General features: G+C 52.6%; 13 protein-coding genes across 13 annotated transcripts; 8 read left to right on the forward strand and 5 right to left on the reverse strand.

Annotated features, from left to right (window-relative positions):
* Window positions 1–52: 52 nt before the first annotated feature.
* Window positions 53–1,978, forward strand: K460DRAFT_409593 (uncharacterized protein; the record flags this gene model as incomplete). The annotated part of the gene is made up of 2 exons (XM_040937264.1): window positions 53–279; window positions 544–1,978. The coding sequence occupies 2 exons, from the start codon at window positions 53–55 to the stop codon at window positions 1,976–1,978; spliced, it is 1,662 nt and encodes a 553-aa protein (XP_040784738.1).
* Window positions 1,977–2,755, reverse strand: K460DRAFT_370161 (uncharacterized protein). Its single transcript, XM_040934098.1, has 3 exons — window positions 2,335–2,755; window positions 2,220–2,273; window positions 1,977–2,171 (listed from the first exon to the last, which is right to left on the reverse strand). Exons 1-3 carry the CDS (start codon window positions 2,581–2,583, stop codon window positions 2,100–2,102), a joined length of 375 nt encoding a protein of 124 aa, XP_040784739.1. The 5' UTR covers window positions 2,584–2,755; the 3' UTR covers window positions 1,977–2,099.
* Window positions 2,756–3,221: 466 nt separating this feature from the next.
* Window positions 3,222–4,489, reverse strand: K460DRAFT_409595 (uncharacterized protein; the record flags this gene model as incomplete). Its single annotated transcript, XM_040937265.1, has 2 exons — window positions 3,222–4,393; window positions 4,444–4,489. 2 exons carry the CDS (start codon window positions 4,487–4,489, stop codon window positions 3,222–3,224), a joined length of 1,218 nt encoding a protein of 405 aa, XP_040784740.1.
* A 948-nt stretch (window positions 4,490–5,437) lies between these two features.
* Window positions 5,438–6,500, forward strand: K460DRAFT_409596 (uncharacterized protein; the record flags this gene model as incomplete). Its single annotated transcript, XM_040937266.1, has 2 exons — window positions 5,438–5,758; window positions 5,826–6,500. 2 exons carry the CDS (start codon window positions 5,438–5,440, stop codon window positions 6,498–6,500), a joined length of 996 nt encoding a protein of 331 aa, XP_040784741.1.
* Window positions 6,501–6,886: 386 nt separating this feature from the next.
* Window positions 6,887–8,572, reverse strand: K460DRAFT_294236 (GMC oxidoreductase; the record flags this gene model as incomplete). The annotated part of the gene is made up of 2 exons (XM_040929481.1): window positions 6,887–7,424; window positions 7,482–8,572. The coding sequence occupies 2 exons, from the start codon at window positions 8,570–8,572 to the stop codon at window positions 6,887–6,889; spliced, it is 1,629 nt and encodes a 542-aa protein (XP_040784742.1).
* A 583-nt stretch (window positions 8,573–9,155) lies between these two features.
* Window positions 9,156–11,151, forward strand: K460DRAFT_180069 (betaine aldehyde dehydrogenase). Its single transcript, XM_040927045.1, has 2 exons — window positions 9,156–9,418; window positions 9,494–11,151. The coding sequence occupies exon 2, from the start codon at window positions 9,577–9,579 to the stop codon at window positions 11,086–11,088; it is 1,512 nt and encodes a 503-aa protein (XP_040784743.1). The 5' UTR covers window positions 9,156–9,418; window positions 9,494–9,576; the 3' UTR covers window positions 11,089–11,151.
* Window positions 11,152–11,290: 139 nt separating this feature from the next.
* K460DRAFT_320008 (uncharacterized protein) lies at window positions 11,291–12,969 on the reverse strand. The gene is made up of 3 exons (XM_040930442.1): window positions 12,853–12,969; window positions 12,568–12,800; window positions 11,291–12,519 (listed from the first exon to the last, which is right to left on the reverse strand). Exons 1-3 carry the CDS (start codon window positions 12,874–12,876, stop codon window positions 11,604–11,606), a joined length of 1,173 nt encoding a protein of 390 aa, XP_040784744.1. The 5' UTR covers window positions 12,877–12,969; the 3' UTR covers window positions 11,291–11,603.
* Window positions 12,970–13,127: 158 nt separating this feature from the next.
* K460DRAFT_409600 (uncharacterized protein) lies at window positions 13,128–13,557 on the forward strand (the record flags this gene model as incomplete). Its single annotated transcript, XM_040937267.1, has 3 exons — window positions 13,128–13,182; window positions 13,228–13,404; window positions 13,457–13,557. 3 exons carry the CDS (start codon window positions 13,128–13,130, stop codon window positions 13,555–13,557), a joined length of 333 nt encoding a protein of 110 aa, XP_040784745.1.
* A 43-nt stretch (window positions 13,558–13,600) lies between these two features.
* Window positions 13,601–14,975, reverse strand: K460DRAFT_180037 (uncharacterized protein). Its single transcript, XM_040927044.1, has 2 exons — window positions 14,703–14,975; window positions 13,601–14,645 (listed from the first exon to the last, which is right to left on the reverse strand). The coding sequence occupies exons 1-2, from the start codon at window positions 14,826–14,828 to the stop codon at window positions 13,644–13,646; spliced, it is 1,128 nt and encodes a 375-aa protein (XP_040784746.1). The 5' UTR covers window positions 14,829–14,975; the 3' UTR covers window positions 13,601–13,643.
* A 180-nt stretch (window positions 14,976–15,155) lies between these two features.
* On the forward strand, window positions 15,156–16,808 carry K460DRAFT_370167 (uncharacterized protein). Its single transcript, XM_040934099.1, has 3 exons — window positions 15,156–15,481; window positions 15,535–15,891; window positions 15,941–16,808. The coding sequence occupies exons 1-3, from the start codon at window positions 15,278–15,280 to the stop codon at window positions 16,517–16,519; spliced, it is 1,140 nt and encodes a 379-aa protein (XP_040784747.1). The 5' UTR covers window positions 15,156–15,277; the 3' UTR covers window positions 16,520–16,808.
* A 251-nt stretch (window positions 16,809–17,059) lies between these two features.
* On the forward strand, window positions 17,060–18,470 carry K460DRAFT_409603 (pyruvate dehydrogenase E1 component subunit beta; the record flags this gene model as incomplete). Its single annotated transcript, XM_040937268.1, has 5 exons — window positions 17,060–17,298; window positions 17,429–17,552; window positions 17,611–17,897; window positions 17,949–18,012; window positions 18,063–18,470. 5 exons carry the CDS (start codon window positions 17,060–17,062, stop codon window positions 18,468–18,470), a joined length of 1,122 nt encoding a protein of 373 aa, XP_040784748.1.
* A 4,385-nt stretch (window positions 18,471–22,855) lies between these two features.
* On the forward strand, window positions 22,856–24,893 carry K460DRAFT_345818 (uncharacterized protein). Its single transcript, XM_040931284.1, has 2 exons — window positions 22,856–24,438; window positions 24,556–24,893. Exons 1-2 carry the CDS (start codon window positions 23,215–23,217, stop codon window positions 24,658–24,660), a joined length of 1,329 nt encoding a protein of 442 aa, XP_040784749.1. The 5' UTR covers window positions 22,856–23,214; the 3' UTR covers window positions 24,661–24,893.
* A 167-nt stretch (window positions 24,894–25,060) lies between these two features.
* On the forward strand, window positions 25,061–27,586 carry K460DRAFT_370172 (uncharacterized protein). The gene is made up of 5 exons (XM_040934100.1): window positions 25,061–25,151; window positions 25,262–25,398; window positions 25,454–26,092; window positions 26,156–27,019; window positions 27,105–27,586. The coding sequence occupies exons 1-5, from the start codon at window positions 25,104–25,106 to the stop codon at window positions 27,397–27,399; spliced, it is 1,983 nt and encodes a 660-aa protein (XP_040784750.1). The 5' UTR covers window positions 25,061–25,103; the 3' UTR covers window positions 27,400–27,586.
* The last annotated feature ends 9 nt before the right edge of the window (window positions 27,587–27,595 follow it).

Here is a 27,595-nt window from a genome sequence, read left to right on the forward strand (position 1 = left end):
TTTTCTTCCCCTATCCCCATCCCATCTAGAAAGTGCTCTGAGTACATCCAGAATGGGTGTTGCCGGGCTGGCTAGGCGTCTCGAGCCGTATGCGAGCCGGTATTCACTTCAGGAAGTGGAGGGATACTCGGCGATACTCGACGGGCCAGCACTGGCCTACTATGCTCATAAACTCGCCCTCGTTGCCTCAGCCGGTCAGACCAGGATCCCATCCTATGCGGATATCATTACGGCAGCCTTTCGCTGGTTAAACTCATTGGAGGATATGAACATTAAGGTGTGAGTGACCGTCGTCGCCCCTTATTGTCTAGCTTGCATGCTCAAGCCTCGGGACGCGGTGCTATATCACATATGGACTACAAGGTGCGCACATTCGTGCTTCATCTAGCCCTAATAGATCAATTCTAAATTTGGCATCGTGTGTTCCCTGCCTTCATCTCTGATATGGCAAGCCTCGCTGCGGTAGCTGCTATGCTCACGTGCAGAAATCATGCGTGACATGCATATATATTGAGTCGATCATTGCTAATATATCGATCCCAGGTCAAAAATACTGTTCGATGGAGCCCTTCCACAATCAAAGCGAGGCGAGAGGCTCTCAAGACTCGAGCAGAACAACAAGCGAGTCCAGCAGCTACGCGCCAGCTACCCAACCGAAGCATGCCCGATACCAACGTACTTAGGCTCCAATGCATTTGCTTTCCTTGCTCCAGCATTAAGAGAAGCCCTAGTAAAGTCACCTTTCGCCTCTAGAACACACATCGTACCTGGAGAAGCTGACGACTGGTGTGCGTTGTACGCGAAAAATGATGGACATTGTCTCATTTTCACAAGCGACACCGATCTCATTCTTTACGACTATCCTCCAGAGACGCTGATCGTTTTTCCGCAAGACGCTGATCTATCGGCGGGCATCAGGGCATACTCGCCGGAGCAAATACGACAGAAACTGCAATTGAAGAGCTTAGTCCCATTTGCGTTCTCCATATCCCAAGGACCATCTGATCTCGCGAGCGATATACTTCGCAAATCGCAAGCCTTAGATCTAGCGTCTAACGACTACCTAGCTTTCAGTACGCGTTACACTGCCGAAGCTGCTGCGCCAGCTTACCTCTCCCAAACCAGAGCTAGATCATTCAACCTACAAGGCCTAGACGTTCGAGTGTCTGAGTTCGTGCATCAAGCTTTGGACGGCTCTATACTACCCCTTGTATATCTCCCACTACTGGTTGAAGACCCTAATCAGGCATCTGCATGGAATATGGGACAAAACATTCGCATCTTAGCCTACTCGCTTCTGGCGCCTCAAAATGCGGTTGTTCACGAGTACAAACGGAAAGCGCAAGGTATCTCAGTGCACGAGATCAAGATGTATTGCACCTCGAACATGCAAGTACTAGCCGTTGACCTAGAGCAACAGGTCAGCGCTCTGGCGAAGTGGGCTTCGTCAAAAGCGGTCGAAGCGAATCTGCTCTGGCCGTTATTCTCTCTGAGCCTTGTACTCGCCGATCTAAACACCGCACCCTCGGTGGCTCTGGTTCTACGCGTCCTCAATGGAGAATTCGACAACACGTGGGCATTTATACAGCTCATGGCTCGCATCCAAGCCGTTCTTTACTCATTACGCATGCTCAAACAAATCGTCGGGGCATGTCTTAAATTTACCGAGGAGAACGACGCTAAGCTCCATGGTTGCTTGTCTAGCATAGATGAGCGCATGAATAAATTCCCGTCGATAAGCAACATGTTCTCTGTTCCAGGCCAGAGGGGAAAGACATTAGTAGGGCATGAAAAGCTGAAAGACCTGGTCGAGGAAATCTATGCATCAGCTGGTGTAGAATTACCTACTCAGCAGGTATCGAATAAGGTGAAGAAGCGACAGGCGAGGGAGGCAGAGAGGAAGAAGCGGAAGGCAGAGCAGAGGCATAATCCAAAATCGCAAATCCCGAATGGTTTTATGCCACTTCCGACAGATTAGACGAAGCACAGATAGGCCAGCCGGGTGAGCTTTAGTACCTTGATAATCCAAAATTAAGATCTACGCAAGGACGATATTTCTCGACACAATCAAATGAACTTCATCGAGGATTATTGCAGCACTACCAACCCAGGTTCGTTTGCTCGACAAAGTCATATACGAACACCTGCTCCAGCAGCGGATCCGTCTCATTCTGCACGACGTCAGGCTCAGATCCACGAGGAATATTGTCCTGACATACCTTCAGCCTATCATGTCCGGCGTCCGTATCAAACTCCTTCCTCGCGGCATCATCCTATATCTCACTCAGCCTCTTCCACTTCCACCAACTTCCAATACACGCACACTCAACATACCTTGAACACGACCACGAACCCCGTATCCCACCCTTTCTCCCTCTTCACATTCGTCAAGTCAAGCGGCGTATTGAGCGGCCGCCCACCTTTCGGCAAGCCGAGAATCAGTTCTTGATGGCTGGCATAGAGATCCAAGAAGGCTGATGTGCGGCCGGCTTTTTGCGCGTCGGTGACGTTGGGGTGGAACTTGAAACAGGCGACCCGAGTGACGGGGAGACTCGTGGTATTGGAAGGTGTAGATGATGCCATTGTAAGTTGGAAGAAGGAGGAGGAGGAGGTGAGCGAGAGGGTGGATAGTAAGAGCATGTGTCTGTCTATTATTAAGTCTTCAGATCTAAGCAATAGGCACGTTGTGTTCGGAGTACTTGCTTGGGATTGCGGGCCGAACCGTGACTTGTAGGTAATCTCTAAGAGGTCTAACTAATGTCATTGGCGCGTTGGGCTTATGTATAGGCTTCTTGACGGGATAATCAGCGTAGTACGCGGGTGGGGAGCCGAAGCATCACGACAGTTGAAGACGAAACTGTAAGCCAAACGCATTTTATTACCATTCTACTCTCACCGTTCTTCTATTACCATTCTATCTACCACCCTTGAAATACATGTAGGAATTGTTCGCTACAACAAACTATCTGCTAAGTCAGCAGAAGTTCAAAACAAAGATCATCGTTCCAGTTCCTTTGCCAGGATTGTGCTACGCATGGGTAAACACACCTTCCGAGATCTTATCACTTATTCTAAAACAAACATATGAAAGCTATCCAAGCCTGGCTCCTTCTCTGGCGTTCTCAAACGCATCCCAACAGACCTACTCTGGTAGGCCTGTAGAGATATGCACTACTCTATGCAGTACACTCATCCGCGCAAACCCTGTCGGGGCGGGAGAGCTAAGTCTTCGACTTCTTGCGAGCAGACTCGTCATTCGTGGCATCTGATTCGCGCGAGCGCTTGCCCAAGGACGAAGCTGTAGGTTGCGACTCAGGTCCCTGCTTAGCAATGCGCAGTGACCGTCGGACTGGCGCAGCTTTAGCAATCTTACGACGCCGGGGCACCGGTGGCTGCTCGACATCGTTGTGCTCTTGAGGTTGGGCATCGGAAGTCTGCGTGCCATATGCCGAGTCGGTATGCTGTGTCGAGGGTTCCAGCTGGGTCGTGACGGTGTTGTCCTGCTGGATTTCGTCGAAGGTATCTTGTGGATCAAGCGGCGGTGTCGAATGATTCTGCGCATCAAGTGGGTTGATGTGGACGTCGGCAGGAGGCTCACGGTCGATCATAGGGCTGTCTTCCAGAACGATACCCGAGTCTTCCGCACTCGCGTCCTCAGTGGAACTGGACTGGTCATTCTTGATGGTACCCTCGTCGATATCATGAGCCTGGGGAGCCTCGTCGGCATCTTGATGTGGAGGAACGCCGCCGGACATGGTGTTGTCGGTCTCGATGCTGTTCAGCACCGTCTGCTCCTCCTCCTTGGCCTGGATCTGGATCACCTCTTGCACATCTTGTGTTGGCTCTACAGCCTGTGTTGGCTCCGCATCCTGTGTTCGCTCCACATCATCGTTTGCCTCAGCGATAGGTGTGGTATTAGCAGGTGGTGTAGATAGCGAAGGCGAAGAGGCCGTTGGCTGCGAAGTCGTGCGGTGCTCTGAAGGGACCCTTGTATCCTTCTCAACCACCTGCTCTCCTGCCTTCGGCGATCCATAAGATGCCATAACGGCATGCGGAAACCTCTTCGTAAACCGCGGGTCGCTATGGTGCAAGCAGAAAGATTCATTTACCGAAGTTGGCTCCCGCCAGTATGGGTCTATAGGTCTATCCTGGCCATACTGGGCTTGGGAAGGTCCAGTCGACGAACCAGAAGGAGGATGCGTAGACCTATACTCAGACTTGCGCTGGCGCTTCGGTTTGAACCGCGCTGAGGGCGGCAGCTGCGGAGTAACAATGGCGCTCTGCAGAATCTTGAAAACGGCGAATCCATGAGCGTTGTCGATCTCATACGGTTGAAGGGCTATGATAATGGCGGCGACGAGCTTCTCGGGTGTCATAGTGCATATATAAGCTTCTGTAAGATGTAAGCATAGTGATGGGGTGAGAGGGCGTTGCTGAACTTACGGTTGGTCATGAGAGGCTCGACGTATTGGGGAGGCTTCTTCGACATGTTGGCCGATTTCTCCGGTGGGGTTGAGGAAGTGGTTTGGTGTTGTCGGTCGGATAGACTGAAGATAGTAGACAATTGCTGATCTTGTGTGCTTGCAGAAGGTTGAGACTGAGTCTTGGTCTTCTGGCGTTGAGCTTGCGGTGGTTGAGTAAAAGTAGAAAGGAAGTGTAATGTTGAGGGGGCATAGTGCTATATATAAGAGGAGGGGGGAGCGACTTAAGCGAGCGCGACGGGGTCTTCGTCGCGGGCGTGTCGCCAAGAGTGAAACACATGAGTAGACTCTTGCACCCGTTACAGGGTTTCCCATTGTAACTGGGAGAACGGGCCCATTTTTGCCAGGATTTCCCATGGTGCTGCCTAGCATACATAGTCAGGGTCACGTGTTTCTCTTTCACTGTTGGTCAACTCGCCTCGTTTGCACAAAGTGGACGCCCAACCACTCTGGTCGCACCCAATCATAAGCACAGTGAGTGGAATCAACGTCCGCCTGTAGAATTCAAGCATTACCAACATGCTACATTCCTTTAGTCCTAGATATTCGTGTCCCGTGGTATCGTATAAAACAAGCTTCACAGAAACTTGGTTTCCAATATGCCGTTTGCTAGGGCTGAGCTTGAATTTGCAACATCATATCGACAGCCACACCTCTTGGCAGGCCGTTTGTCGTCCTTTCGCCGACACTTGTTGAACCGCACTTGCCCTCACCGTGATAGTATGACGCCATCAGCACAAGAAACCGTTGCTATCGCAGGGTATCGCATATCGTAGCCTAGGCTTTACGTGGATTGCGCGTTTGAGTACATCTTCGTCTCCTTTGGCGCACTCTTCCACTGACAACTACATCGCAGCGTGCAGACAGCAGACTCGTTTTTGATTTTTGGATATTTTCAACTGAAGGGCAACATACTAAAACCAAATCCTAGAACCCGCGTCTATACGGCAAGAGCGATGGAGAACCATCAAGTACGCGAAGCTGCAGGCGGCAGCGAACACCGTCAACTCCGCACATCACAATCCCAACCTCGCCAATCAGAAGCGCACCATGAGGCATATCCTTATAACTCTGACGATACAGATGATGACGAGCATGTAGACGAATTTACACAAGATATCAACCGCCGACGAAGCAGCACTTCAGCCTCGCAGCAGCCTGGCGTACAAGACCGGCAGCGTCCTCAGGAACCATCACGTACATCCGAGCAGAACGAGCAAGCCAGCGTAAAGGCAACATCAAGTGAACCCTGGGACATTATCGAACGCGAGGTGCCAGTACCAAATGCAAGTCTCCAACCAACCTGCTCTCCACATATCTTCCCATTACTAACAGCACTCGCAGAGCACAACAGGCGCCAAATCACCCACTCCCTCCTACGACTTCCCAGGAACCTGGGACGCGGCTCTGCATGAAACGACCAGCGCGCTCAGCCAAGTAGGCGTGGCATCCAAGTCCTACGCCACAGCACTATCGCACTCCGGAGTCGGAAAGGCAGGCTGGAGTATCGGGTCTGCACTCGCCTCCAGCGCCAACAAGGGGGCATTATCACTGGCAACTTGGGCCGTGGACAAAGTCGGTGCGGATACAGCGCAGCTACCCTCCCCTTTGACGACCTGGCTGGGCAAGCAGGATAGACTCAACGAGGCGAGAGGGCGAGCTAAGCAAGCGGAAGAGCGACGACGAGCGCGGAAGAGAAAAGGTAGGGGACGCGAGCCAGTGCTCACTGGAGAGGACAGGACGCCGTTGACGTTTGGAGATGAGCAGGGTGCGTTTGTGTTAGAGACGCATGAGTTGGATTCCACGGGTCAGTTCGTCGACACTCGAACGATCGGCATGCTACAGGAAGACGGGTGGGCAACTACAGCCACGAGTTTCAATGCCAGGACTGAGGCGCCTGCATCGTCCGTCCCAGCTGCAAGTCTCGACAAAAACGGGTTGAGGGGAAGAGAGGAAGAGAAGGAGGAGGAACAGAGAGTAGATGATGGACTCGTGAGGATGTTCGACTTTGACGATTGATTTGTGTGGGGTTGGGGGGACTTGGATGTATTGAGGAATTTCGCGATTGGATTGGGGAAATATGACATGACCTCTCTGGTCTAACCAGATGACTATCGCAGAGACTCGCTGGCACTTACGAAGCCGCCAATGAACTAGTATACATGACAGACTTGAGGAAATGATAACGTACCGTGCTGTATTTCAATGGTTCTTGACTGCTTTTCAAGCTGAGAGATGACACGCAAAAGCTATTGAAAGTTAAATGCAATATGAGATTTTTTTTTACACTTGAACGGGATCGCTCGTCGGCGTCGCTTATGGTCGTTACATGATACTTTAGATACAGAAACACATGCACCCACCCACCTTCATCTCTGCAGGCTGCTCTTATCGTCTTCAGCTCTCTACAACTTCTGCTTCTCCAGACCCTTCCAGCCCCACTGCTGGGCAATGAGCTCGGCACCGCGCTCGCCAATGGCCAGGACCGTCAACATGGGGTTGATAGTGGGCATCTCGGGGAAGACACCGGCATCGGCAATGCGCACACCCTTGAGGCCACGGACCTTTAGTTCGGCGTCAACGACGGCGAGCTTGTCGTTCTTCACGTCACCCATCTTGGTGGTGCCTGCGGGGTGGTACACTGTGTGGGCCACGCGCCTGCCGTACTCGCTCAATTGCTCGTCGGTCTGGACCTTGGGTCCGGGAGCGACTTCACGCTTGATCCAGTCCGAGAAGGGCGCTTGCTTGGCGATTTCACGCGCAGCTTTGAGACCTGCTACGATGGTGGCGGCGTCATAACCTTCAGGATCGGTAAAGTAGCGGAAGTCAAGAGCGGGCTTGACGTTGGGGTCCGAGGAAGTGAGATAGATCCTGCCGCGGGAGCGGGGGCGAGGGATGTTGGGAGTCATGCAGAAGGCGTCTATTGGGGAATCATAGCCAAGACTAAGTAATCAACGTTAGCAGAGTGCCTAAAACTGAGGTATGTACAGAGCGGCTTACCGAGCGGTGTTCAAGCAGAAGGGGATTTGGTAGCAGTGCATCATGATATCTGCAATATCACCATCATCGCCTGCAGCATTCTTGGCCTCACGGCGGAGGAAGATACCCGCATCCGAGTCCATGGTAGTCTGGTTTGCTGGTACAGGCTTGTTCAGCTCGAAGAGAATGATACTTTCGGGGTGATCAAGCAGGTTCTCGCCCACACCAGGGATATCCTTTACGACGGGTATGCCGAGGCTCGAGAGCTGGTCCTTGGGTCCTAGGCCAGAGAGAAGCATCAATCGCGGGGTGTCGACTGCGCCTGCGCAGAGGATAGTCTCGCACTTGGGGCTGAGCACTCGCTTCTCGCCATTTTGCAGGGTAAGGTCTACGCCAGTGACTGTGTCGCCCTTGACGTTGATCTTGCTAACCCAGGCGTTGGTGAGGACAGTCAAGTTCTCGCGCTTCTCCTCGCCGCGGAGAATAGGATGGATGTAGGCTACACTGGCGCTGCTCCGTCGGCCGTCGTCGGGGTTGTATGATACAGAGAAAAATCCAACAGAAGGCTTCAAGGCACCCTTGGTCTTGATCTCGTGATTGAAATCGTGGATGACAGGGATGTCCATGGCAGTGGAGCACGACTCGATCCAGTCCAAGCAAAGCTGGTTTCGGTGGTTCTCGTGCACCGGCTGAACGGTGTTGCGGAGGTTGTCCAAAACACGCGTAAAGGTCTTGAAGCTCCAGCCCTTGCAGCCCTGGGCTTCCCATCTCTTGCAGTCGTACTCGAATGGCCTGAAGGAAATGAGGGTGTTGTGGGATGAGCAGCCACCCAGGACCTTGGCACGTGAGTGTCGGATGTTGGAGTTGCCCATGGGCTGTTCGGTTGTGCCGTAGTCGTAGTCGAGCTCGCCGCCAAGGAGGTTGAGCCAGTCCTTGAGAAGCAGCACGCGATCGTCCATGAAGTCACTGGGTCCAGCCTCAATCAAGAGGACAGACTTGTTGGGGAGGTACTCGGTAAGGCGAGAGGCAATGACACAGCCAGCTGTGCCTCCACCGACAATGACAAAGTCGAACGAGGCATCCTGTGGGATGGTGGTTGTGGTTGCTGCCATGTTTGATGACTAGTATGGGGGTGTGTCGAGTGCAGAAGTGCAGAAAAAACTACTCGTCTCTATCCTGATAGCCAAGCCCAGCGGCAGCTTATTACCTTTAAGTACTAGGCCAGCAATGGGAAAAAAAATATGAACCAGGTCGCGAAACAAAGACCCTGCAGGAACTCGCGTTGCTATCGGCGAAAGTCAGACGACAGTTGATAGGTCCGGTGAAGATGGAGGTGGTCAGAGGCGTCTAGCTGCAGGATATGTGATTTGCCTTCCCAGATAAGTTTTGCAGTAGGGCCTTTTCCGGTTGGACCGGCGAGATGCACGTGCTTTTAGAGTACTGGAGACGCTTTCGGCCCGCGATACATTGTCATGGTGGTCTGGGGGGACGACGGGGAACAGAGGGGAGGCGGGGCCATGAAGGGGGTGGGAGATAGATGTGCATCGGCGCTTCTCTCCTTCTGCTACAGCTCCCAAATGTTCTCCATCTCGAGCCCGACGCCCATCCTCTCTCCATCCAAAAAAAACACTACTTGAAGCCTCGGGCAGAAAAAAGTCGAATAGCTGGCCAGTGCTTCCTATGACGGTTGCATGGCGCTAGAAAGCCCCGCCAGAAGGACGCCTCCATGCATATCCCGGACCCACATGCCTTGAACGAAAGGCGGTGACATCGGCAGGCGTCGGGAGCAGCGTTTTGCCATCTGCGAAAGGCATCCAGATCCAGATTCCCGTTGATAACTGCGCGCACGGTGCTGCTGTCGCAATACGTAGCGAAAAGCCTGCTCTTCATATCGTACGACCGCCTGGTACTGTAGTCGAAACACATCTCTCATTTGTTGAGCCACCTAAAGCGCACCTGTCAGTCTCATGTGAGTATGGGAGGCGAGCTTCATGCGAAAAAAGAAGTCTGTTCATATACTAACATCTCCATAGACTCATTGGCTTTACCAATTCATCCTACACGCCTCTGAATTGAACCTTGAAGACGTTGAAAATCACAATACAAAACAACCGCAATGTCTCTCCCATATGCACCCCGCTTCGCCTTCTACGACGGCAAGTCCCAATCGGGCTCGTCTACCTCATCCTTCCAGACCATCGACCCCGCAACCGCGAAACCCGTTGCCGACATCCACACCACCACACACTCTGCCATAGACGCCGCAATCGCCTCTGGCCAAAAAGCCTTTCCCGCCTGGTCAGCCACCCCGCCCATTGAACGCGCCCGCATCCTCCAGCGCGCCGCTGCATTACTACGCGCCCGCAACGATGAGCTCGCCCGCATCGAGACCAGCGACACCGGCAAACCCTTCACAGAGACGTCAACCGTAGACGTAGTCACAGGCGCCGATGTGCTCGAGTACTTCGCCAACCTCGTGGGAGGCGGTGGTCTGAACGGCGAGACGACACAATTGCGCCCAGATGCGTGGGTATACACAACGAAGAATGCGCTAGGCGTGTGCGCAGGCATCGGCGCGTGGAACTATCCCATACAAATTGCCCTCTGGAAGTCTGCGCCCTGTCTGGCAGCCGGAAACTGCATGGTCTACAAGCCATCCGAGTTCACACCACTGCATGCGAGTGTCCTGGCCGAGGTCTATGCACAAGCTGGAGTCCCACCCGGCGTCTTCAACGTAATCCAAGGCGGAGGCGACGTCGGCGCATACCTCACCAAGCATCCTAACATCGCCAAAGTCAGCTTCACTGGCCAAGTGACGACGGGCCAGAAGGTAGCAGGCAGTGCCGCAGGCGGAATGAAGTACGTGACCATGGAGCTGGGCGGGAAGTCAGCCTGCATTGTCCTGCCCGACGCAGACATCGAGCAGGCCGTCGACGGAGCCATGATGGCCAACTTCTTCTCCACAGGCCAAGTCTGCACAAACGGAACCCGCGTCTTCATCCCAGAAGCCATGAAGCCCGCCTTTGAGAAGCGCCTACTGGAGAAGATCCAATACATCCGACCTGGCGACGTATCAGACCCGAACACCAACTTTGGCCCCTTGGTCTCAAAACCGCATTACGACAAGGTAATTCAATACATCAAGCACGGCATCACCACCGACAAGGCAAAACTCCTTCACGGCGGCCCAGAAACCCCCTCCTGGCTCGCCTCACACCCCAACAAAGCCTACCAAAACGGCTATTGGGTTCAACCCACCGTCTTCACAAACTGCACCGACACCATGAAAATCGTGCAAGAAGAAATCTTCGGCCCCGTCATGGCCATCCTTCCATACAAAACCGTCGACGAAGTAGTCCAGCGCGCAAACAACACGAACCTCGGACTCGCAGCGGGCGTCTTTACAAACGATCTCAACTCGGCACACAAGGTGATTGCCCAGTTGGAGGCAGGCATTACCTGGGTCAACACGTGGGGCGAGTCGCCGGCCGAGATGAGCGTGGGTGGGTGGAAGCAGAGCGGTGTTGGTGTGGAGAATGGCAGAAAGGGGCTTGAGGCTTGGGTGCGGAATAAGAGTACCCTGGTGGAAATGGGTGGGGCTGTGCCGACTGTTTTTGCCAAATTGTAGTATATTGTACAGAGTGATCATGTAGATAAGCCGAGGATACCCAGGGTATTGAATTATCCTCAAAACAACGAATGAATCGAACGTCGTTTTTGTATATCTATTTTATTTACTAAGTACTGCCACTACTATAACGTACAAAATACTAGGCTTGTAATAATTAGTCTGCGATATATAGAATGAATGATCGATGGAAGGGCAAGCTGAGTCGATAAAGTAGGGAAAGAGGAAAGAGGGAAAAAGGAAGAGGGAGGAGAGGCTAAGTGTACAAATGGACGACTTGCGAGTGTCATGGATGGACGATCAAAAGCGTGCTGAACGCAGGTATACCGAGGCCTGAATAGATTCAGTGCATTTTGTGACTCTGCGATGAGTCTTGCGTTCAACAGCGTGGACGTATATAATTTGTAACAGAATCTGGATATTGGGTAATGCTATTCAACTCCTATCCGATAATGCGTTTCGTCAGACCTCCATCTACATCATTCGAATTCTAAGCGTACGAGTCCATTTCAGCCTCATTTCTTGCCCTTTGCCTTCGTCTTGCTCCTCGTGCTCTTGCTGGGCTGCGGCGTATCTTCTGCCGACTCGGCCGCTACATCCACTCCTGAGCTCTCGTCCGCACCCACTATCACACCGCCATCGTCTTCCGTCTCCCTGTTGTCCGAGTCAATGCCTCCATCCAGACTCGCTCTCAACTCCTCATCCCTCGCTTTCCTCTCTGTTTCCCATCCCTTGACCAGGCCTGCAACATCCTCACTCTGCTTCTCCTTTCCATTCCACGCACTACAACCCCCACATCGCCATCGTCCCACATCCTCGAGGTTGTGGGCGCCGGGTGGTGCTTGGCCATTGACGAGGCGGCACGAGGAACAGATTAGAGCGAGTCGGTTTTTCGGTTGTGTTTCGTCTTCGCCAAGGAGTGCGTCGAGGATGCGGTCGTACCAGTGTGGTTGGGTGAAGGTGGCTGCGGGGGCGGCTGAGTACTGTTTTGTTAGGTCGGCGGAACCGAACGCGTTTGGTGCGAATTCGGCGTCTGGGGCAATTGGAGGGGAAAGTTGCTGAGGTGGGGAGGGCCTGTGTGGCGAGGAGACATTTGAAGGTGGTCGCTGCGGGGTAGAAGGTGGTTGTTGGCCAGGAGATCGCTGGATATTGGCTGTAGGTGGAGGTGCAATGCCGGTCCGCGGTCCCTGAGGCTGGCCTGGCTTCTGAGGGCCTTGCGACTTCTTGCGCCCAGGTGAGGGGTCTGCTTCTTTCTGCTTTGGTGAAGCACCATATTTCTCGAGTAGTTGCTGGGTCGAGTTGTACTTGGTGGCTTCCTTCAGTCTCTCAATGGTAGCGTCTCGTTCCTTGTTGAGCTTCTTGAGGTAGAGGTCGGTGTTTGAAATGCGGTAGTCGAAGTAGCTCGTAAGTGCGTAACGGATCCCATAGATGCTAGTCGGGTTTAGCATAGAAATGCAAGTAGCCTTAGTATGAACTTACATCACAGGTCCACCAGCGACAACGGTTCCCTCGATGACACCCCAGTTCCTCCAGCCGGTCACAAGAGTGAGCAGCAAGGCAGCCAGGATATATGCGAAGCCCGCATATAATGTCCACATGACGCGAGCGCGTCTTGAAAGCTGACGTTGTCTTTCATTTCTTGTAGTGGCTCTATTGATCTTTCCGGTGAGAGCATTCAGTGTCCTCTCGAAAGAGGCAGCGTCTTCGCCAGCCTATTGTCAAGTTAGTTGGGCCATGGTGGAGACTCGGCGGTGTCTTCTTTACCTTCCAGGGCCAGAATGACACCATGGCGAATTGAGTTGTAGAAGCGCAGCCCAGCGCGGGTGCTTGTATTCTACGGTAAAGGCCAGCGAGGCATGCTCGTGTGTGAGAACCTCAAAGTTGCGACGTCAGCGGGCAGTCGTGTGGATCGGCGCCGGGGTGAGCCCTGCAAAACCCTTGTCACGTGTCGGCAACTTTCTCGTCGCCCGTCTTCCGCATCTCGTTGCCATCCGTACGACATCGTCAGATCACAGACTACCAGCCCAATGTCACGCGAGATGGCACTTGTAGCATACAGAAACCTGCTGCGATCAGCGCGCATCGCTTTCCAAGGTACGACACTTAGTAGCAGCGAGGTCGCCGGCTCACACTGCACAGGAGACATGCCTACGCTCTTCGCCGCTCGAGCCGAAGTCCGCAAGAACTTTGAGCAGAACCGCCATCTTTCCGCCGGAAGCGAAGAACTCTCCAGCTCCATCTCACGCGCAGAGGAAGTGGCCAAGTTTCTCAAAGAGAATGTGGTCCAGGGGCAAGCAACCGAGGGAGAGAATTACAGTATGTGCCGCAGTTCGCAAGCACTTTGATTTGGCTGCTAACCCAGCTACAGAGCTACGGATACACGAGCATACCGAGCGAGGGGACAACGAGGATATCAAGAAAGTAAAAGGGAAGAGTACATTAGGAGGAGTCAAGTGCTGTTCCTCTTGAGATTTTGTCCAGCCTGAAATGAATCGTGATACCCATGCATATCCATGCAACAATAACGCCAATCCAATGCCAAATATTTCTTCATCCTAGTTGCCAGTCAAGCTAGCATAGTTGACCTCATCGTCCTCGCCAGGAGGGGGCGCAACTGGAGCCATATTGTCGAAGCTATTCTGCGGAGTTGCCTCAGTGGCCGCTTGGGATGCAGCCGCTCGCCGCGCTGGGCCTGCTGCTTGTCGTCCTTCCTTCGCGTATTGCATCCTGATGTTCTGATCCAGACTGTCCAGTTGCTTCGGCTTGCCCCAAGTAACCCTCATGGGGCAGCCCTTGATTACCACCTTGCCTTTTAGCGTCTCCGCCGCAGTCTCCGCGTCCTTCCTTTTGACGAAATTCACGTATGCGCAATGTGCTCGATGTGAACATATGAGTGACTTGAGCTGGCCGTACTGGACGAAGTGGGTGCGAAGATCGTGCTCGGGAAGGTCGTCTTCAACACCAGTGACGAATAGTGAAACGACGTTGGGGTCTGATGGTGGCAGCCAGTCTTGCGGGCTCGGCTCAGCCGATGCACCTCCCACGCGGCCTCCTCTTCCAGGCCGCATGCCTCCTCGTGCGCCTGGAGTACCCCGCGAGTCCCTCGTCCGTATAGGTCCTGGGACATGTCCGCCTGCGCTACTTCCACCGCCACCAGGCGCGGGCAGTGCCTTCTGTCCACTCTCCTCCGACTCTGCTTCTATCCGCCGCTGCTTCTTGTAGTAGGGTTCGCTCTGCGCCAGACGCTTGAGCAGGTCGCGTGCCTTCTCGTCGGTCTTCTCGTATGCTTCCATGGCTCCCCTGCCCTCCTCAATCTCCTTCTCGTGTTCCTGCGCATAGAATTGTCGGTTAATGTCGCTTTGCGGGCCGGGCGCGACCATCTTCAAGGCCGCATCACGAACGACGATGGGCAGACCAAAGGACAGATCCAGCATGCAGCACTGGCAGCAGTTCTTGAGGCGCGCGCATGTCAGGCAGATGTTGGTGCGCTTCTGTCGGGCGGTGCGGTCGGCTTTCCAGCGGAATATAGTGAAGGGTCGTGTGCATATCTTGCATTCCTGGGTAGGTTAGTACATGTTGCAGAAGATAGGTCGCCCAGGCTAGGTGTCACTTACAGCTCCATGATCCTCCTTTAGCATCTGCACATAGGGGTTGTCCGGCAGACACTTCTCGCAAACGGACGGAAAGTCGGTAGTTTCCCATCCTGACCTGTTGAGGTCCTGCTTGATTTGCGGAGGCATGTCCGAGGTGAGAGGGCGCGGCGACGGGGGTTGGGTGTCGTATGTGGAAGCCCACAAGCAGCGTCAGCGAACGTATAGATAGTCCTTGGGTACGTGGTTGTGGGGCGCTACAGTTCTTGACAGCGTCTTGGTGTCTTTCGTGGATGGGGTGAATTGTGATTACAACTATGATCATGACGCTAGAAATCTCCAGGCTCCTCCGCGGCTTGGCAACATCGGTGGCGACGGCTAGTGGCCTCCGTGCCTGGCCGCGTACAGAGCGCGCGGTGATTGGACAGCGGTAGGAAGCCCCCTTATGAAATTGTCCACATCTCCTACCGCTGTTTCCCTCGATACCGACCTTGCTGCCAATATTTTAATATTAAGGGTCCTGACTTCCCAATTGACACGATCTCATTGCAAACCTCTACTTCCAATTCCACAACACGTCCTCAGTCTTCCCATCCAAAATGTCTCCAACTGCCCTTCAACAGGAAGACCACACTCGCGATGCCGAGTTCAACAAAGCCATGCACGGCAAGTCTGCAAAGGCCCGTGGTGGCATGACGGCCATGCTCCAGAAGGACAAGGTGGCACAGCAAGCCGCCGTCGACGAGTACTTCAAGCATTGGGACAACAAAGACGCCGCAGACGAGACGGCGGAGACGAGAAAGGTATGCGGTGGCGTGACTCTCCATCCTCTGGCACACGTACTAACACGATCCAGGAACGACGAGATGAATATGCTACCCTCACCAGGCACTACTACAACCTCGCGACCGATCTGTACGAGTATGGGTGGGGTCAAAGTTTCCACTTCTGCCGCTATGCCTATGGCGAGTCCTTTTACCGAGCCATTGCTCGCCACGAGCACTATCTTGCCCACAAGATGAGCCTCAAGGACAACATGCGCGTCTTGGACGTTGGCTGTGGAGTCGGAGGACCCGCGCGCGAGATTGTCAAGTTCGCTGGTGTCAATGTTGTTGGATTGAACAACAACGACTACCAGATTGAGCGCGCTACAGCCTATGCGGAGAAGGAGGGCCTCTCGGACAAGCTCAGTTTTGTCAAGGGCGACTTTATGGTATGATTGACGACTTGATTCCCTGCACGCGAGATTAACACTGGCCCAGCAAATGTCCTTCCCGGACAACTCCTTCGACGCTGTCTACGCCATCGAGGCGACCGTCCATGCACCGTCGCTCGAGGGCATCTACAGCGAGATTTTCCGTGTCCTCAAGCCCGGTGGCGTCTTTGGCGTCTACGAGTGGCTCATGACCGACAAGTACGACAACGACAACCCCCACCACCGAGAGATTCGCCTCGGTATTGAGATTGGTGACGGCATCTCAAATATGGAGAAGATTGAGGTTGCCCTGAAGGCTATGAAGGCTGCTGGCTTCGAGATGGAGCATCACGAGGATTTGGCTGAGAGGGATGACCCCTACCCATGGTACTGGCCGCTTTCTGGTCAATTGAAGTACATCTCCACCATTGGCGATATCCCGACCATTCTGCGCATGACCAAGATCGGACGAGGACTTGTTCACAGGTTTGTTGGTGGCCTCGAAATGATCGGTCTCGCGCCAAAGGGTACCCAGAAGACGGCCGACAGCCTCGCTCTTGCGGCCGATTGCCTTGTTGCCGGTGGCCGCGAGAAGCTGTTCACTCCTATGTACCTCATGGTTGGACGGAAACCAGCAAGCGCGTAAGCCTTCTCTTCAGCTTCTATTCGTTCATACTAGACTTTTCTGCATGTGGATTTTCTTGGTGGCCTCGCGGGTGTTTCTCTTCAGTCCTGGAGTACCGTCTCCTGGCATTTGCATCCATATATCTTAGAAGATGCGTACTATATATACTGTAATACTTGGGTGAGAACGAACAAGGTTTAGGGAAGGTGATGGTAACGCGACTTATGGCGAGCGTAGAGTAGAATGAAGAAGTAATGCTCCAAGAATGTGTTGCCCATGTTACACAGTCTCTTACAACATGAACAAGCTTTATCGCATAGCATCTTCACCAGAAACATGCCGTGCATAGTGATGATGGGTGCTAAAGTACTTGAATGTTGGGCCACTACGCGCTAATCAGAAGAGCTGGGCGCATGGGCCATCTCAACGACTTCGCATCCCCGACCTCCGAAGAAATTATCCAGCAGCTTCAATCACTCCAACAGCCTCAGCGGCCATCATTCGCCCACGGCAAATCTCTCCACCTCCTCCTCCCCCTTACTCTCGACATCAATCGCCGCAATGGCCGCTTCCCGACTTGTCCGACCGGCTTCGCGCCTGCTGTCCGCGTCCCGACCTGCGCCCGCTTTCCGGCCAGCTTTCCGCGCTGGAGCCATAACACCGACAATTGCGCGGAGATATGCGTCTGGACAGAAGGAGATGACGGTGCGAGAGGCCCTCAACGAGGCCATGACTGAGGAGATGGAGAAGAATGACAAGGTCTTCGTGCTGGGAGAGGAAGTTGCGCAATACAATGGAGCGTACGTTGCCCCTAGTCTGGCTCAATCGAACTACACACATACGCGATAAGCAAGAGGAGGAGTCGAATTATGAGGAATTGCAAAGCTGCGGCGGGCTGTTGTTGTAGACGGCGGCTAACGGAGCTCACAGGTACAAGGTCACCAAGGGCCTGCTCGACCGCTTCGGCGAGAAGAGGGTAATCGACAGCCCCATCACAGAGTCAGGTTTCGCTGGTCTCACCGTTGGTGCTGCCCTCGCTGGTCTGCACCCAGTTGTACGTATCTCCACCCGCAAGCTCATCATCATCAACAGCACGCCTAACATGAATACAGGTCGAGTTCATGACCTTTAACTTCGCCATGCAAGCCATTGACCAGATCATCAACTCGGCCGCAAAGACACACTACATGTCCGGCGGTATCCAACCCTGCAACATCACCTTCCGTGGCCCCAACGGTTTCGCTGCTGGTGTCGGAGCGCAGCACTCGCAGGATTTTTCCGCGTGGTATGGAAGTATTCCTGGCCTGAAGGTCGTCACACCGTACAGCGCCGAGGATGCGAAGGGTCTGCTTAAGGCGGCTATTCGTGATCCCAACCCGGTTGTTTTCTTGGAGAACGAGTAGGTCTCTCGTTCCTAGCAGTCGACAAGGGGTTGCTAATCAGTTCGCAGGCTTCTGTACGGTCTCTCGTTCCCCATGAGCGAGGAGGCTCAGAGGGACGACTTTGTCATTCCTGTAGGTCAACGAACGCGAAAAGCACGAATTGGACACTGACAAAATCACAGTTCGGAAAAGCCAAGATCGAGCGCCCAGGCAAGGACCTCACCATCGTAACCCTCTCCCGCTGCGTCGGTCAATCTCTCGTTGCCGCCGAACAACTCAAGTCAAAATACGGCATCGAAGCTGAGGTCATCAACCTGCGCTCCGTCAAGCCCCTCGACGTCGAGGCCATCGTCAAGTCCGTCAAGAAGACCGGCCACATGCTCTGCGTCGAGTCTGGATTCCCCTCTTTCGGTGTCGGTGCTGAGATCATGGCTCTCACGTGCGAGTATGCGTTTGACTACCTGGAGGCACCTCCCGCGCGCGTTACGGGCGCCGAGGTCCCAACGCCGTATGCGCAGGGCTTGGAGGAAATGAGTTTCCCGACCGAGCAATTGATTGCGGACTATGCCGCTAAGCTCCTCCGGGTATAAGGATTTGTGGGTCAAGGGGAAGTTTAGTGCGACGAGGAGGCTGTGAGGATATGAATATGTATCAAAAGACAGCAGCAGTTCATAGGGTCGTAGGGGTCTTTTCCAGCGACTGGTAGCATTTCTGGTTGCATGTACAAGTATTCCATTTTCGCAAGACTTCTAATGCTCCTCTTCTCGAGCGAATCAGATTCTCTACTCGATTTCATGTGTGGCCGCTTCGACAATTTCACAGCGTATCTAGAGCTTGTGCATAGTCTGAATGCGCTCCCTCTTCTTGGCAGGTAGTAAGAGGTTGAAAATGGCTAACTAACTGACTACAGGGCAGAATATGGCAGAATATGAATAACTGATTCCGTTGGAGTTCAACTTGCTTATAGAGAAGCATCTTCTTCAAACCCACACGTTAAGCACATGGCAATGCCTTAGGGGCGAAAGAGGGAGATGTTTCAGCCCAAATCAGCTCAGCTGCCAGCTCAGCTTCTGAGACGGGTTTCATGTTAGACACTCGGTAGAAGCGACAACAAAAGGTCAGTCCACATGAGAGCGTACCAGTGCTCGGCTTTCACGTGGAAGTGCGGTTTTTGTGCGGAAAGCGGGAGCCAGCATCAGGGCTGATGGGTTCGGTTTGTGCACAAGCGGGGATCCGCGCGATCTGGACGAACGTGGCGGAGCTGGAACACGCAATGGTGCCTTGTCATGTCGTGGTAGGTAGTACGCATCGTGGCCTGACTTTTGGCAATCGATGTATGGTGTTGAAGGGGAGCTGGACGCTAGTATAAAGACGAACGAGCTACCCCGTTCTTTCTCTACGTGCTTGTTACAAGAATAGTCAACTTGTAGCCCGGTGCCTGTTGAGCCATGGTTTTCTGCACCGAGTAGTAAATAAACAGTACTAGGATTCTGGCGGGTACTCATCTCGCAGAAGCGGCTGAGGGATCGCATCAGACTCGTTGGAAGGTTGACAGGTGGCACTAATTAGGAGAACAATAATGAGGTTTAAAACTGTAGTTGACGATCGTCTCGACTTGTCCTGGAATATTTATTGTAATTACGAATATCTCCACACTTCAAGTACCTTTACAACACTAGCAATAGATTACCTAGGGCGTAAATGCTTTGGAAATCCTCTTAGCTGAAGAATCGAGGTGGACATTAGACTTATCGCTGGACAGAGGAAGCATAAGCCGGAAATGGCACCGAGTTCAGTTTCCACCATGTGCCAGTGAGGCTTGTAACAGCACTGACAAGAAGGTGAACCTGACCCTCGTGCATGGCAAGCGCACTCCCTTGAGGCTCGGAGGCATGACATGTGAACTTATGGCGGCATGCGGGCATGTATGTTATACGGAGGACTGGGTCTCCTGGGTAAAGTCCGGTTAGAGCTGTGGCTCATTTCGCCCGAATCCGAGATCTATAGCGCAGAGCCGTACATGTCCTCGTAGGAGCCGCTATGAGGAAAATGCAAATTCAAGTGTGTCCTGCGCCTAGGTGCTCCCGTGGCTCGACCATAGTGACCCAGATGTGTAGAACTACACGTGTGATCTGGTCGTGATACAGTGAAGGCATGGAAGCAGAAACACAAAACCATCTGGATGGATCGGCTTCTAAAGCCCGTTGTCTCATGTTGTGCAGTTTAGCGAGGCACGTGGAGCGAGTTGACAGCGCATATCTCTCCTGCGGGCTTTGTAATGGGATGGCTCATCCCCACGTGCGTGCTCTGATGGATATGCAGCCATGTGCGTTGCTTGATGTGCGACACGAACGAAATATCGATTGCTAATCATAAGCCAGCCCCGGTGCATGGTAGCACAGCGCTTTGAGACTTATCACGCTGTCGTCTCGCTAGCCGATGTACGCTAGTCATTCCGAATAAGTTCTGGAATAGACATTGGTGTAGCCTTGATGTGTGCTCTGGATGATTTCGAAGTGGAGACCTGAGGTCTGCTCGGCGCCAGAAGTCAGTGATTTGTGAAGGTAAGTGTCAGAGAGGGCACCCCAATGTACAAGACCAAAGAACGTTGAGTGTGCTGGGACTACAGAGTACCGAGTAACTGGCAGCAGTAAGCGCCATATCGACTCACCAGAGAGACTGAATGCTGCACTGGAGTAGGACCGTCGCTTAGTCGATACCAGGCGTGCCTCACGTGCTACATAGCGGCTGTGAATGCCATGTGGAAGCCACGCCGTAGAAGAAGGGAAGGAGCACATGAAATGTTTGACATTTGACAAGCTGATATGCGCAAAAGATCTTCGGGAGCTGCAGCCGCAACCACGAGGTCGGGTCTGAACAACTACGAATCAATGGCATGGTCCCAGTTCCGAGGAAGGCTGCCGACTCGTCGAGTAGGCAGTGGCTTTGTGTTAGAACAGGGTTTGGGGGCGAAAGCGGCTAGAGAAAGTATCGACCTGTTCGACAAAAAGCCGGAAAAGGGAAGATAATGTAGTACCAGGGACCACGGTGCGACGCAACTCTAGAAAGAGATGTAGCAAATGGATGGGCAGGTTAATCACGTAGGGACGCAAATGACTCTCGGAGTAGAGCTGACGGGTAATTTAACAGGCTAATATGTTCGATCCTACTTCCTACTCTTACCGTGAACAAGGTGAGTCTTGGCCTTCTTGCGGTAGATTCCCCCTGAAGTCACCCTCTACTCCTAGAGAACCTCTTAAGGCGGCCAGGCTGAGAGAGGGACGCAGCCACTCCAGAAGGCTTGACGCCATCTAAACAACAATCACTCGCGAACTGCACATGTGGCTTCCACGAGGTTGCGTTACTTTTGTCGGGAGAATAGAACGCCTTCGAAAAGTGGCATCTAGTTGGATGGGTATGGTTCTTCGAAACAGCGGACATGGTTCACCAAGTTCGGAGACTTGGTACGACGCACTTGCGCAGTTTGAGGCCAATAATTCGCCGTAGCTAGCCTTGGCATGCGTTGGCGGACAGTCTGACCATGATTATTCCCTCTAGATGCATCTGTGATATTACGTGGTGTGATGAAGGGGCCTGGGAGTATCGCAATGGCGAGTCGATGCGGCTGGCAAAAGCAATGTTGGGTCTAAACGGTGGAAGATCGCGTGGCAAGTACTTCGCAGAGGTGGGCGTCGGCGTCGTTGCACATTTAGTAGTTCTAGACTATGTCGGCGTCCAGCCCGTCGAGTGGGCGGCATCTGGCTAATAACACGGATCATTATGCCGTGTCACCACCACTGGCGGTGTCGGCTAACTGTGGACCAAACCTCTCTAACCTGCCGCACTCCGCACTCCGCATCCCTCAACCTGACCTCTAGAGAGCGAATCGTATGACGGAGGCATGCAAAAGTTCGACAATCATGCTCGGAAGATGGTCAGCTCGTCAAATTGAGTATGCACCGGGTGTCCAGCACACCGTGGCCTTCATAGCATCCTATTCCACGTCCTGGTCAGGTTGAGCCCCATTAGACGCTTCAGCATGGGCGCAACGCCTCGTTGACCTTATTAGACTAATTCTGTCGCTATTGACCGCTTCCAGTCACAGCATCCACCAGTCGGTACATCTCGATCTCGATCTTGCAGGGACCCTAGCCATGTCCAGATTGTCTCAAAATGGCCTGATCGGACAACCGTTGTCACAACTTGGCCAGCAGCTTCTGTCCTTTCCTAGACCATTTCAACCCGTACCATCCAGCCATTCCAACGCCGAACATGCGCTGAGCCTGACAAAATCAGACGCCTTTGCCATGCCGCGGCAATCGGGCCATCCTCGATAGTTTCGACACGCTTGAGAATGGCACCACACATCGTACGATTCGCGCCGCAAAGTGAGGTCAGTGTTGATGTGCCGCCTCGGCACAGAATGGTGCTGTTGTGATACTACAATGCAAAACCTACCCCTTGCAATGCTTTCTTCAGACTCCAATTGGTGAGTCGAGCACGCCTTTTCGGCCTAGCTCTCAACCAACTGCACCGGCCAAGTTCGGGAAGCAGCCTCGAATAATAACATCTAGCATTGGTGTTAGTTCAGTAAGTGGACTGACTTGCAGATTTCCCGTTTTGGATTAGAATCCTCAGCTCCTTTGTGGAATCCCATTTTCGAGTTGCTTTTGCAGGCCTCATCGACGATTGACAAGCCCAAAGTCGTTGCACTCCTCCCAGATGGGATCTCAAGCCGCATGACAACTGATTTGTATACAAATAAGTCGCAGATCGGCCGCTTCGCACACATGGTCACAACGTGCGCCACATCTCCGTCTTGAAGCTCAGGGGTCGCTCGGATGGTTGCGAGAGCGGCATGATCGCTTGCAATGGTTCATGACCTACGAGTAGTGGCATGATACATCAGACTTGCAAGCTAATTGAAGTAACTACTTGCAGACACAAATAAACTTACGACTACGCACAGTGATGGCTTTCTACGAGTTGGGTTGCGATATGGTTCGTTAGTGTATATCGCGCAGTAACAGGCTTCAGCCAACGGGCCGACTTTAAAGACATCACTATCCCATGCACACATCCCAGGATTATCCTCATTTTTTTTGGTCATTTAGAGCATTTACAGATGCAGTTCTCCACCTGCATAGACACCTTGTAGAGACAGTCCAGTAAGTCAATTGTTGTCACACCTCAATCAACACCAGAGACCAGGACTACTCATGAGCGCCAACCAACGTGAATCCACCCACGCGCGGGCGCAGATACACGCATTTTCCTAGACTTTGATCGAACTATCAGACGCCCACCTGGTAGTGTCACCTAAAGATCCGCGCCATGGCTTCTCACGAAGACGCCACGCTATTCTTTACTCTACCTCTGGAACTGCGCGAGCACATATACAAGGAGGTCCTTGCGTCACCAGCTCAAGGCCCAGAGCTGCTTCGAACATGCCGAGAGATCAAAACAGAAGCGCACAAATTCCTCTTTCAGAGACCCATCAACTTCCATAGTCAATTGTCACTGTACGAATGGTTGGATCAAGCACCACACAACCTTCTCCCACACGTCACCGAGGTTTCTCTCACGATCCAGGATGTCAATTTCCGAACACTACTCGAACCAGAAGCTTCAAACAGTCAACCTACCACCCCGCCTCGTCTTCTGACGAGTGAGCTATACGAAGTGGAAATTGGCAAGCTCGATCAGGCCCTGAAGCAGCTTCCGAAAGTCAAGACTGTTACAATTCGAGCCCTGTCAACCCGGCAATCTTTCCTGTACCGCGACTTCTTGGCCAAAGTTTTAGAATTGTTAAGCTCAATGTGTCCGACGCTGCTAGATCTCAGATTGGAAGGCAACATGCACCACCAGAGCCTAAGGTTCTTGACTGGCCTACAGCATCTGCGGTGTTTCTCCTTCGATGGATTTTCCTCGACGTCAGCGACTGAGACGGCGGATATATTGGCGAGCCTTGAGCACCTTAGCAGCTTAACCCTCGTTTCTCAACATGAGCTGCTCATGCCGAGTACCTATCTACAAAGCGGGTTCACATCGAAGCCTCAATCATTCACTGGCGACGTTGTGCGTACAATCAACCAACTCGCTTCCTTTTCGGTCATCGAGCGCACACCAACACCTTCGACTACCTTGTTTCTTACATCTGAGGTGCTGGCCTCACTCCAAGGACACAAGGCGCTCAACAGTCTTTCGATCATTCTTTCATATACACCGGACGACGAGACTCTCCTATCTTTGCAAGAATTTCTTAGGAGATCTGACATCCACCGGTTGGAACTCGATTGGCCTGACTTGAAACCAGGGATATTGGGAGAATACTCTTTGGTACAGGAGGATCTCAAGACGCTCTGGGTCAGAGCACAGAGTGCGTCAGATGCCTATACCGCCCTCGTTCCTATCTTCGAGAGTCGACACGAAGGAGGTCTGCCAAATCTCAGAAAGATCGTCCTGATTCGTGCCAACAAGGATGACAGCAAATCGAGAGTTGCCTCCTCGGATAGAAAGGATAGTGGGATCGGAGTTTCAGAGAACAAAAAGCTTCATGTGAGTACACTCATGTTGTCTAGGAGCCGCAGCGACGAAGCGAGTGGTTTGACATCGCCAGCCTGAACTTCATCCGTCCTAATGTTATGCAAGCATCAACTGACCACACGTGTTTAGGGCGCACCTATCGACAGAATCTTTGACAAAGACGAACTTTGTCAAATTAAGAGGCGATTGCAAGTGCTGGGTATTCAAGTTTTATGGTGTACAGAGAGCGAATGACTTCACCGCTTTTACCCAAGAAATACCTCGCACGAATGGGAAAGGAAGACAAAAGTGTCCCATGTAGTGGATCTGTGCTATCAATCATCTTTGTTGCGTTACAGTCTGCGTCATGCGTTTGCATACGGTTGTCATGCGCCTTTAAAAGGCTAAGCTGGAAAAATGTACGACAGATCATTAGTCATCCATGTGATCTGGTATCAATCAATACTGTGTTCTGCACTCATATCCTGCGGCTGTATCTTCTCTTTGGTTGTCAGATGCGATGCAATTTATTCTCAATGCCCGCAGACTAATTCGTAACAAAGTTGCCTATCCGGGGGCGAATTAGTAATCATGCCGGATGGGGTTAGGACTTACCAGACACTTATGAGGTACTGAGGGTGTCTCGCTATCTTTCTGCTGTAGACGCAAACGCAAAACCTTGCAAGACCTTGATGCTCATGTCTAGCGGAGGGGTGGAGAAGCGTGGATCCGCTGCTACAGTGCGGGTAAGTAAGCTCAACCTCTCTACGTTTTGTGCTAGTCCTTCACATGCTATGCCCCTCCTTCATCTACCAACATGCCCTTCGATTCAAACCAGAGCGCTAAGCCACACTAGGCGTGCGACCTATGCCGCAGAAGAAAACGGAAATGCATTTGGTCGTCGGGTACCGAAGGCTGCACGCATTGCGTCAACTTGAACGAGAAATGCACTACTACGCATATTCGCAAACAGAGAGTTAAGCCGCAGAGAGGGTATGCGAGCCTATCGATCGACCAAGTATAGAACCTCGCGCTAATAGGTTTCTAGCAACCGTATTGCCGAGTACGAGAATCGAATTCAAAGATTGGAATCACTACTGCAAGAGCGTAATGCCGCCCAACCACAAATCCACTGGCAACCATTGCATGCCGCAGACCCAGCTGTCTCAGTCTCGACGTGGGTCAATGATCTTCGCCATGAAGTTGAGACTATGCCAGGTCCCGAAGTTCCCGATTTCGACCCTTTCGACCTAGACGCCAATATAGATCTCCCTGGGATCTCACCTCCAGATGACTTGGCCGCGCTTAGTATCCATGACGCAACTCGAGATGACTCTACTCTAAGCGCCTCAGTTTTACTTTCCCTGCCCGACATCCAGCCCTCGACGGAGTTCCAAGATGACGCTGCGTTCCTTCAGAGCACGGCGTTTGGGCCTGAAGCCAGCGTGGTTACTGAATTTTATCTGCCACCACCGCTACCTGCACAAACCGGGTGTGATTGGTACCTCCCACCGCCCGAAATGGGAACTTCGTTACTCGCCGAGTTTCTCACGGACTTTAACGCCGCTTGCCCCTTGTACCAGCCTCACGTTATCGCCGATCACCTTCGAGTCTGCTACGCCGGTCATTCCGATGGCTCTGTAGTCTCATGGATCAGTACTTATGTCATTTTTGGTCTTGCGCATATGTAAGAAATCCGTGTACGAGTTGCAGAGGAGACACACACTGACTGGGTACCTCGACTAATTAGGCTTCGCGCAATGAGCACTACTGGAACGCCGTATGATACTGACATGGCGCGGTACTACCTTGCTCGAATTTATCGTGCTATGAACAGTCTTCTTGTCTCGCCGCCGTCTTTAGGATTAGTACAATGTCTGCTCGGCGTAGCACTACTTATCACGACTACTTCATTCGGTGTCAACATGTCAGAAGGTCACTTCGTCTCTACCGCGTTGCGCGTAGTTCACAACCTGGCTTATCAAGACGACGAAACCTACGGATCAGATACAGTTCGAGATGTCGAACAGGAACGCCGCGTCTTTTGGTTGGCTTTTATCTACGATACAAACACAAGTATACTCACCAACTCTCCGACGACCCACCGCCAAGAGGACGTCATATATTGCGTGCCGGAGCTCAAAACAACGGAGCAGCTTGGAACAGTCACAGCAGCGGAAGGCAGCTGGAGGGTCAACATGTTCGTTCTGCGCGTAAATCTGGCTGTACTACAAGCAGAAGCCATCGATCAAGTCCTCTCCGTGACCACTGATAACAAGACACCCACAGACATCGATGCCGCAGCCGCGGTCGTGCTTTCACGTCTACAAGCATTCCACAACCATGACATCTTCCAATTTACCGCTGACCAACTTTTCCAACTGCTCTATCGGTCGGATATTGTGCACACCATTAGCCTGGAGGCATCGTATTTCGCAACCGTGTTCCGACTACATGCTTTTGAGGCTTTCGAGAGGAACTCGCGTCTCAATCCTTTTTCGCTGGACGGCTTGAGCAGAATGGCGAAGGTGAAGCAGCAGAAGAGCTGTGCAGAGGCGAAGCGACTGTTGAGCCTCCTGCCCATTGCATCGCGGGGCGACGTGGGAATGTATTGGTATGTGCCTACTTTACTATGCTCTTATTCCTCAACATCGTTATGTCTCTGGGTTCTTCACGCGCGCCTGCTTATTAGACTACAGGCAACTGCACCGCACTTTTCTGGCAGCTCTTGTCACGGTGCTCGCACACCACATCAACAACCCCACGGTGGAAGCGCCTACAACTATCGAGATGCGGGGATATGGCCATGTGTTGACTGACATCGGGCACATGGTACAGACTAGTGGCAATGTGGACATTGCACAAGCTAGAGATGTGTGCATGGGTCTATACGTAAAGCTTCAAACGGGGTTGCATGTAAAGTGGATGCAAGGCATGGTAGAAGGAAACGAGAATATTGCGCCAGCGATAGTACATAGAGTAGGTCGCGCTTAGATGCCTCAAGGTTGTTTTGAGACGGAGTGTTTTGCGGACGGAAACAGCCCTTAAGGTAGAGGATTGAGCCTCCAGTTGGGATAAATAGATCGTCTTGTATCTTATCAGATGCTCCTTCCGATCCTTTCCGGGTCGGCCGCGAGTTAAGCCGAGCCGCAGGGCTTGGACGACCAAGATTCTTTCATCGCGAACCGTG

Source organism: Cucurbitaria berberidis, assembly GCF_010015615.1.
Source record: "Cucurbitaria berberidis CBS 394.84 unplaced genomic scaffold K460scaffold_5, whole genome shotgun sequence".
Classification (NCBI taxonomy): Eukaryota; Fungi; Ascomycota; class Dothideomycetes; order Pleosporales; family Cucurbitariaceae; genus Cucurbitaria; species Cucurbitaria berberidis.

Bases quoted from the DNA above. Each gene is read 5' to 3' on its own strand.
- K460DRAFT_370161 (XM_040934098.1), bottom strand. From the start codon at position 2,583: ATGGCATCATCTACACCTTCCAATACCACGAGTCTCCCCGTCACTCGG. The intron at 2,274-2,334 runs GTATGTTGAGTG...AGTGAGATATAG, and splicing joins GGTTCGTGGTCGTGTTCAAG to GATGATGCCGCGAGGAAGGA. The intron at 2,172-2,219 runs GTATGTCAGGAC...GACGTCGTGCAG, and splicing joins CCGGACATGATAGGCTGAAG to AATGAGACGGATCCGCTGCT.
- K460DRAFT_180069 (XM_040927045.1), top strand. From the start codon at position 9,577: ATGTCTCTCCCATATGCACCCCGCTTCGCCTTCTACGACGGCAAGTCC.
- K460DRAFT_320008 (XM_040930442.1), bottom strand. From the start codon at position 12,876: ATGGTGTCATTCTGGCCCTGGAAG. The intron at 12,801-12,852 runs GTAAAGAAGACA...ACTTGACAATAG, and splicing joins TGTCATTCTGGCCCTGGAAG to GCTGGCGAAGACGCTGCCTC. The intron at 12,520-12,567 runs GTAAGTTCATAC...AAACCCGACTAG, and splicing joins GTCGCTGGTGGACCTGTGAT to CATCTATGGGATCCGTTACG.
- K460DRAFT_180037 (XM_040927044.1), bottom strand. From the start codon at position 14,828: ATGCCTCCGCAAATCAAGCAGGACCTCAACAGGTCAGGATGGGAAACT. The intron at 14,646-14,702 runs GTAAGTGACACC...TAACCTACCCAG, and splicing joins TAAAGGAGGATCATGGAGCT to GAATGCAAGATATGCACACG.
- K460DRAFT_345818 (XM_040931284.1), top strand. From the start codon at position 23,215: ATGGCTTCTCACGAAGACGCCACGCTATTCTTTACTCTACCTCTGGAA. The intron at 24,439-24,555 runs GTGAGTACACTC...ACACGTGTTTAG, and splicing joins CAGAGAACAAAAAGCTTCAT to GGCGCACCTATCGACAGAAT.
- K460DRAFT_370167 (XM_040934099.1), top strand. From the start codon at position 15,278: ATGTCTCCAACTGCCCTTCAACAGGAAGACCACACTCGCGATGCCGAG. The intron at 15,482-15,534 runs GTATGCGGTGGC...AACACGATCCAG, and splicing joins AGACGGCGGAGACGAGAAAG to GAACGACGAGATGAATATGC. The intron at 15,892-15,940 runs GTATGATTGACG...ACACTGGCCCAG, and splicing joins TTGTCAAGGGCGACTTTATG to CAAATGTCCTTCCCGGACAA.
- K460DRAFT_370172 (XM_040934100.1), top strand. From the start codon at position 25,104: ATGTCTAGCGGAGGGGTGGAGAAGCGTGGATCCGCTGCTACAGTGCGG. The intron at 25,399-25,453 runs GTATGCGAGCCT...ATAGGTTTCTAG, and splicing joins AGAGTTAAGCCGCAGAGAGG to CAACCGTATTGCCGAGTACG. The intron at 27,020-27,104 runs GTATGTGCCTAC...ATTAGACTACAG, and splicing joins GGCGACGTGGGAATGTATTG to GCAACTGCACCGCACTTTTC.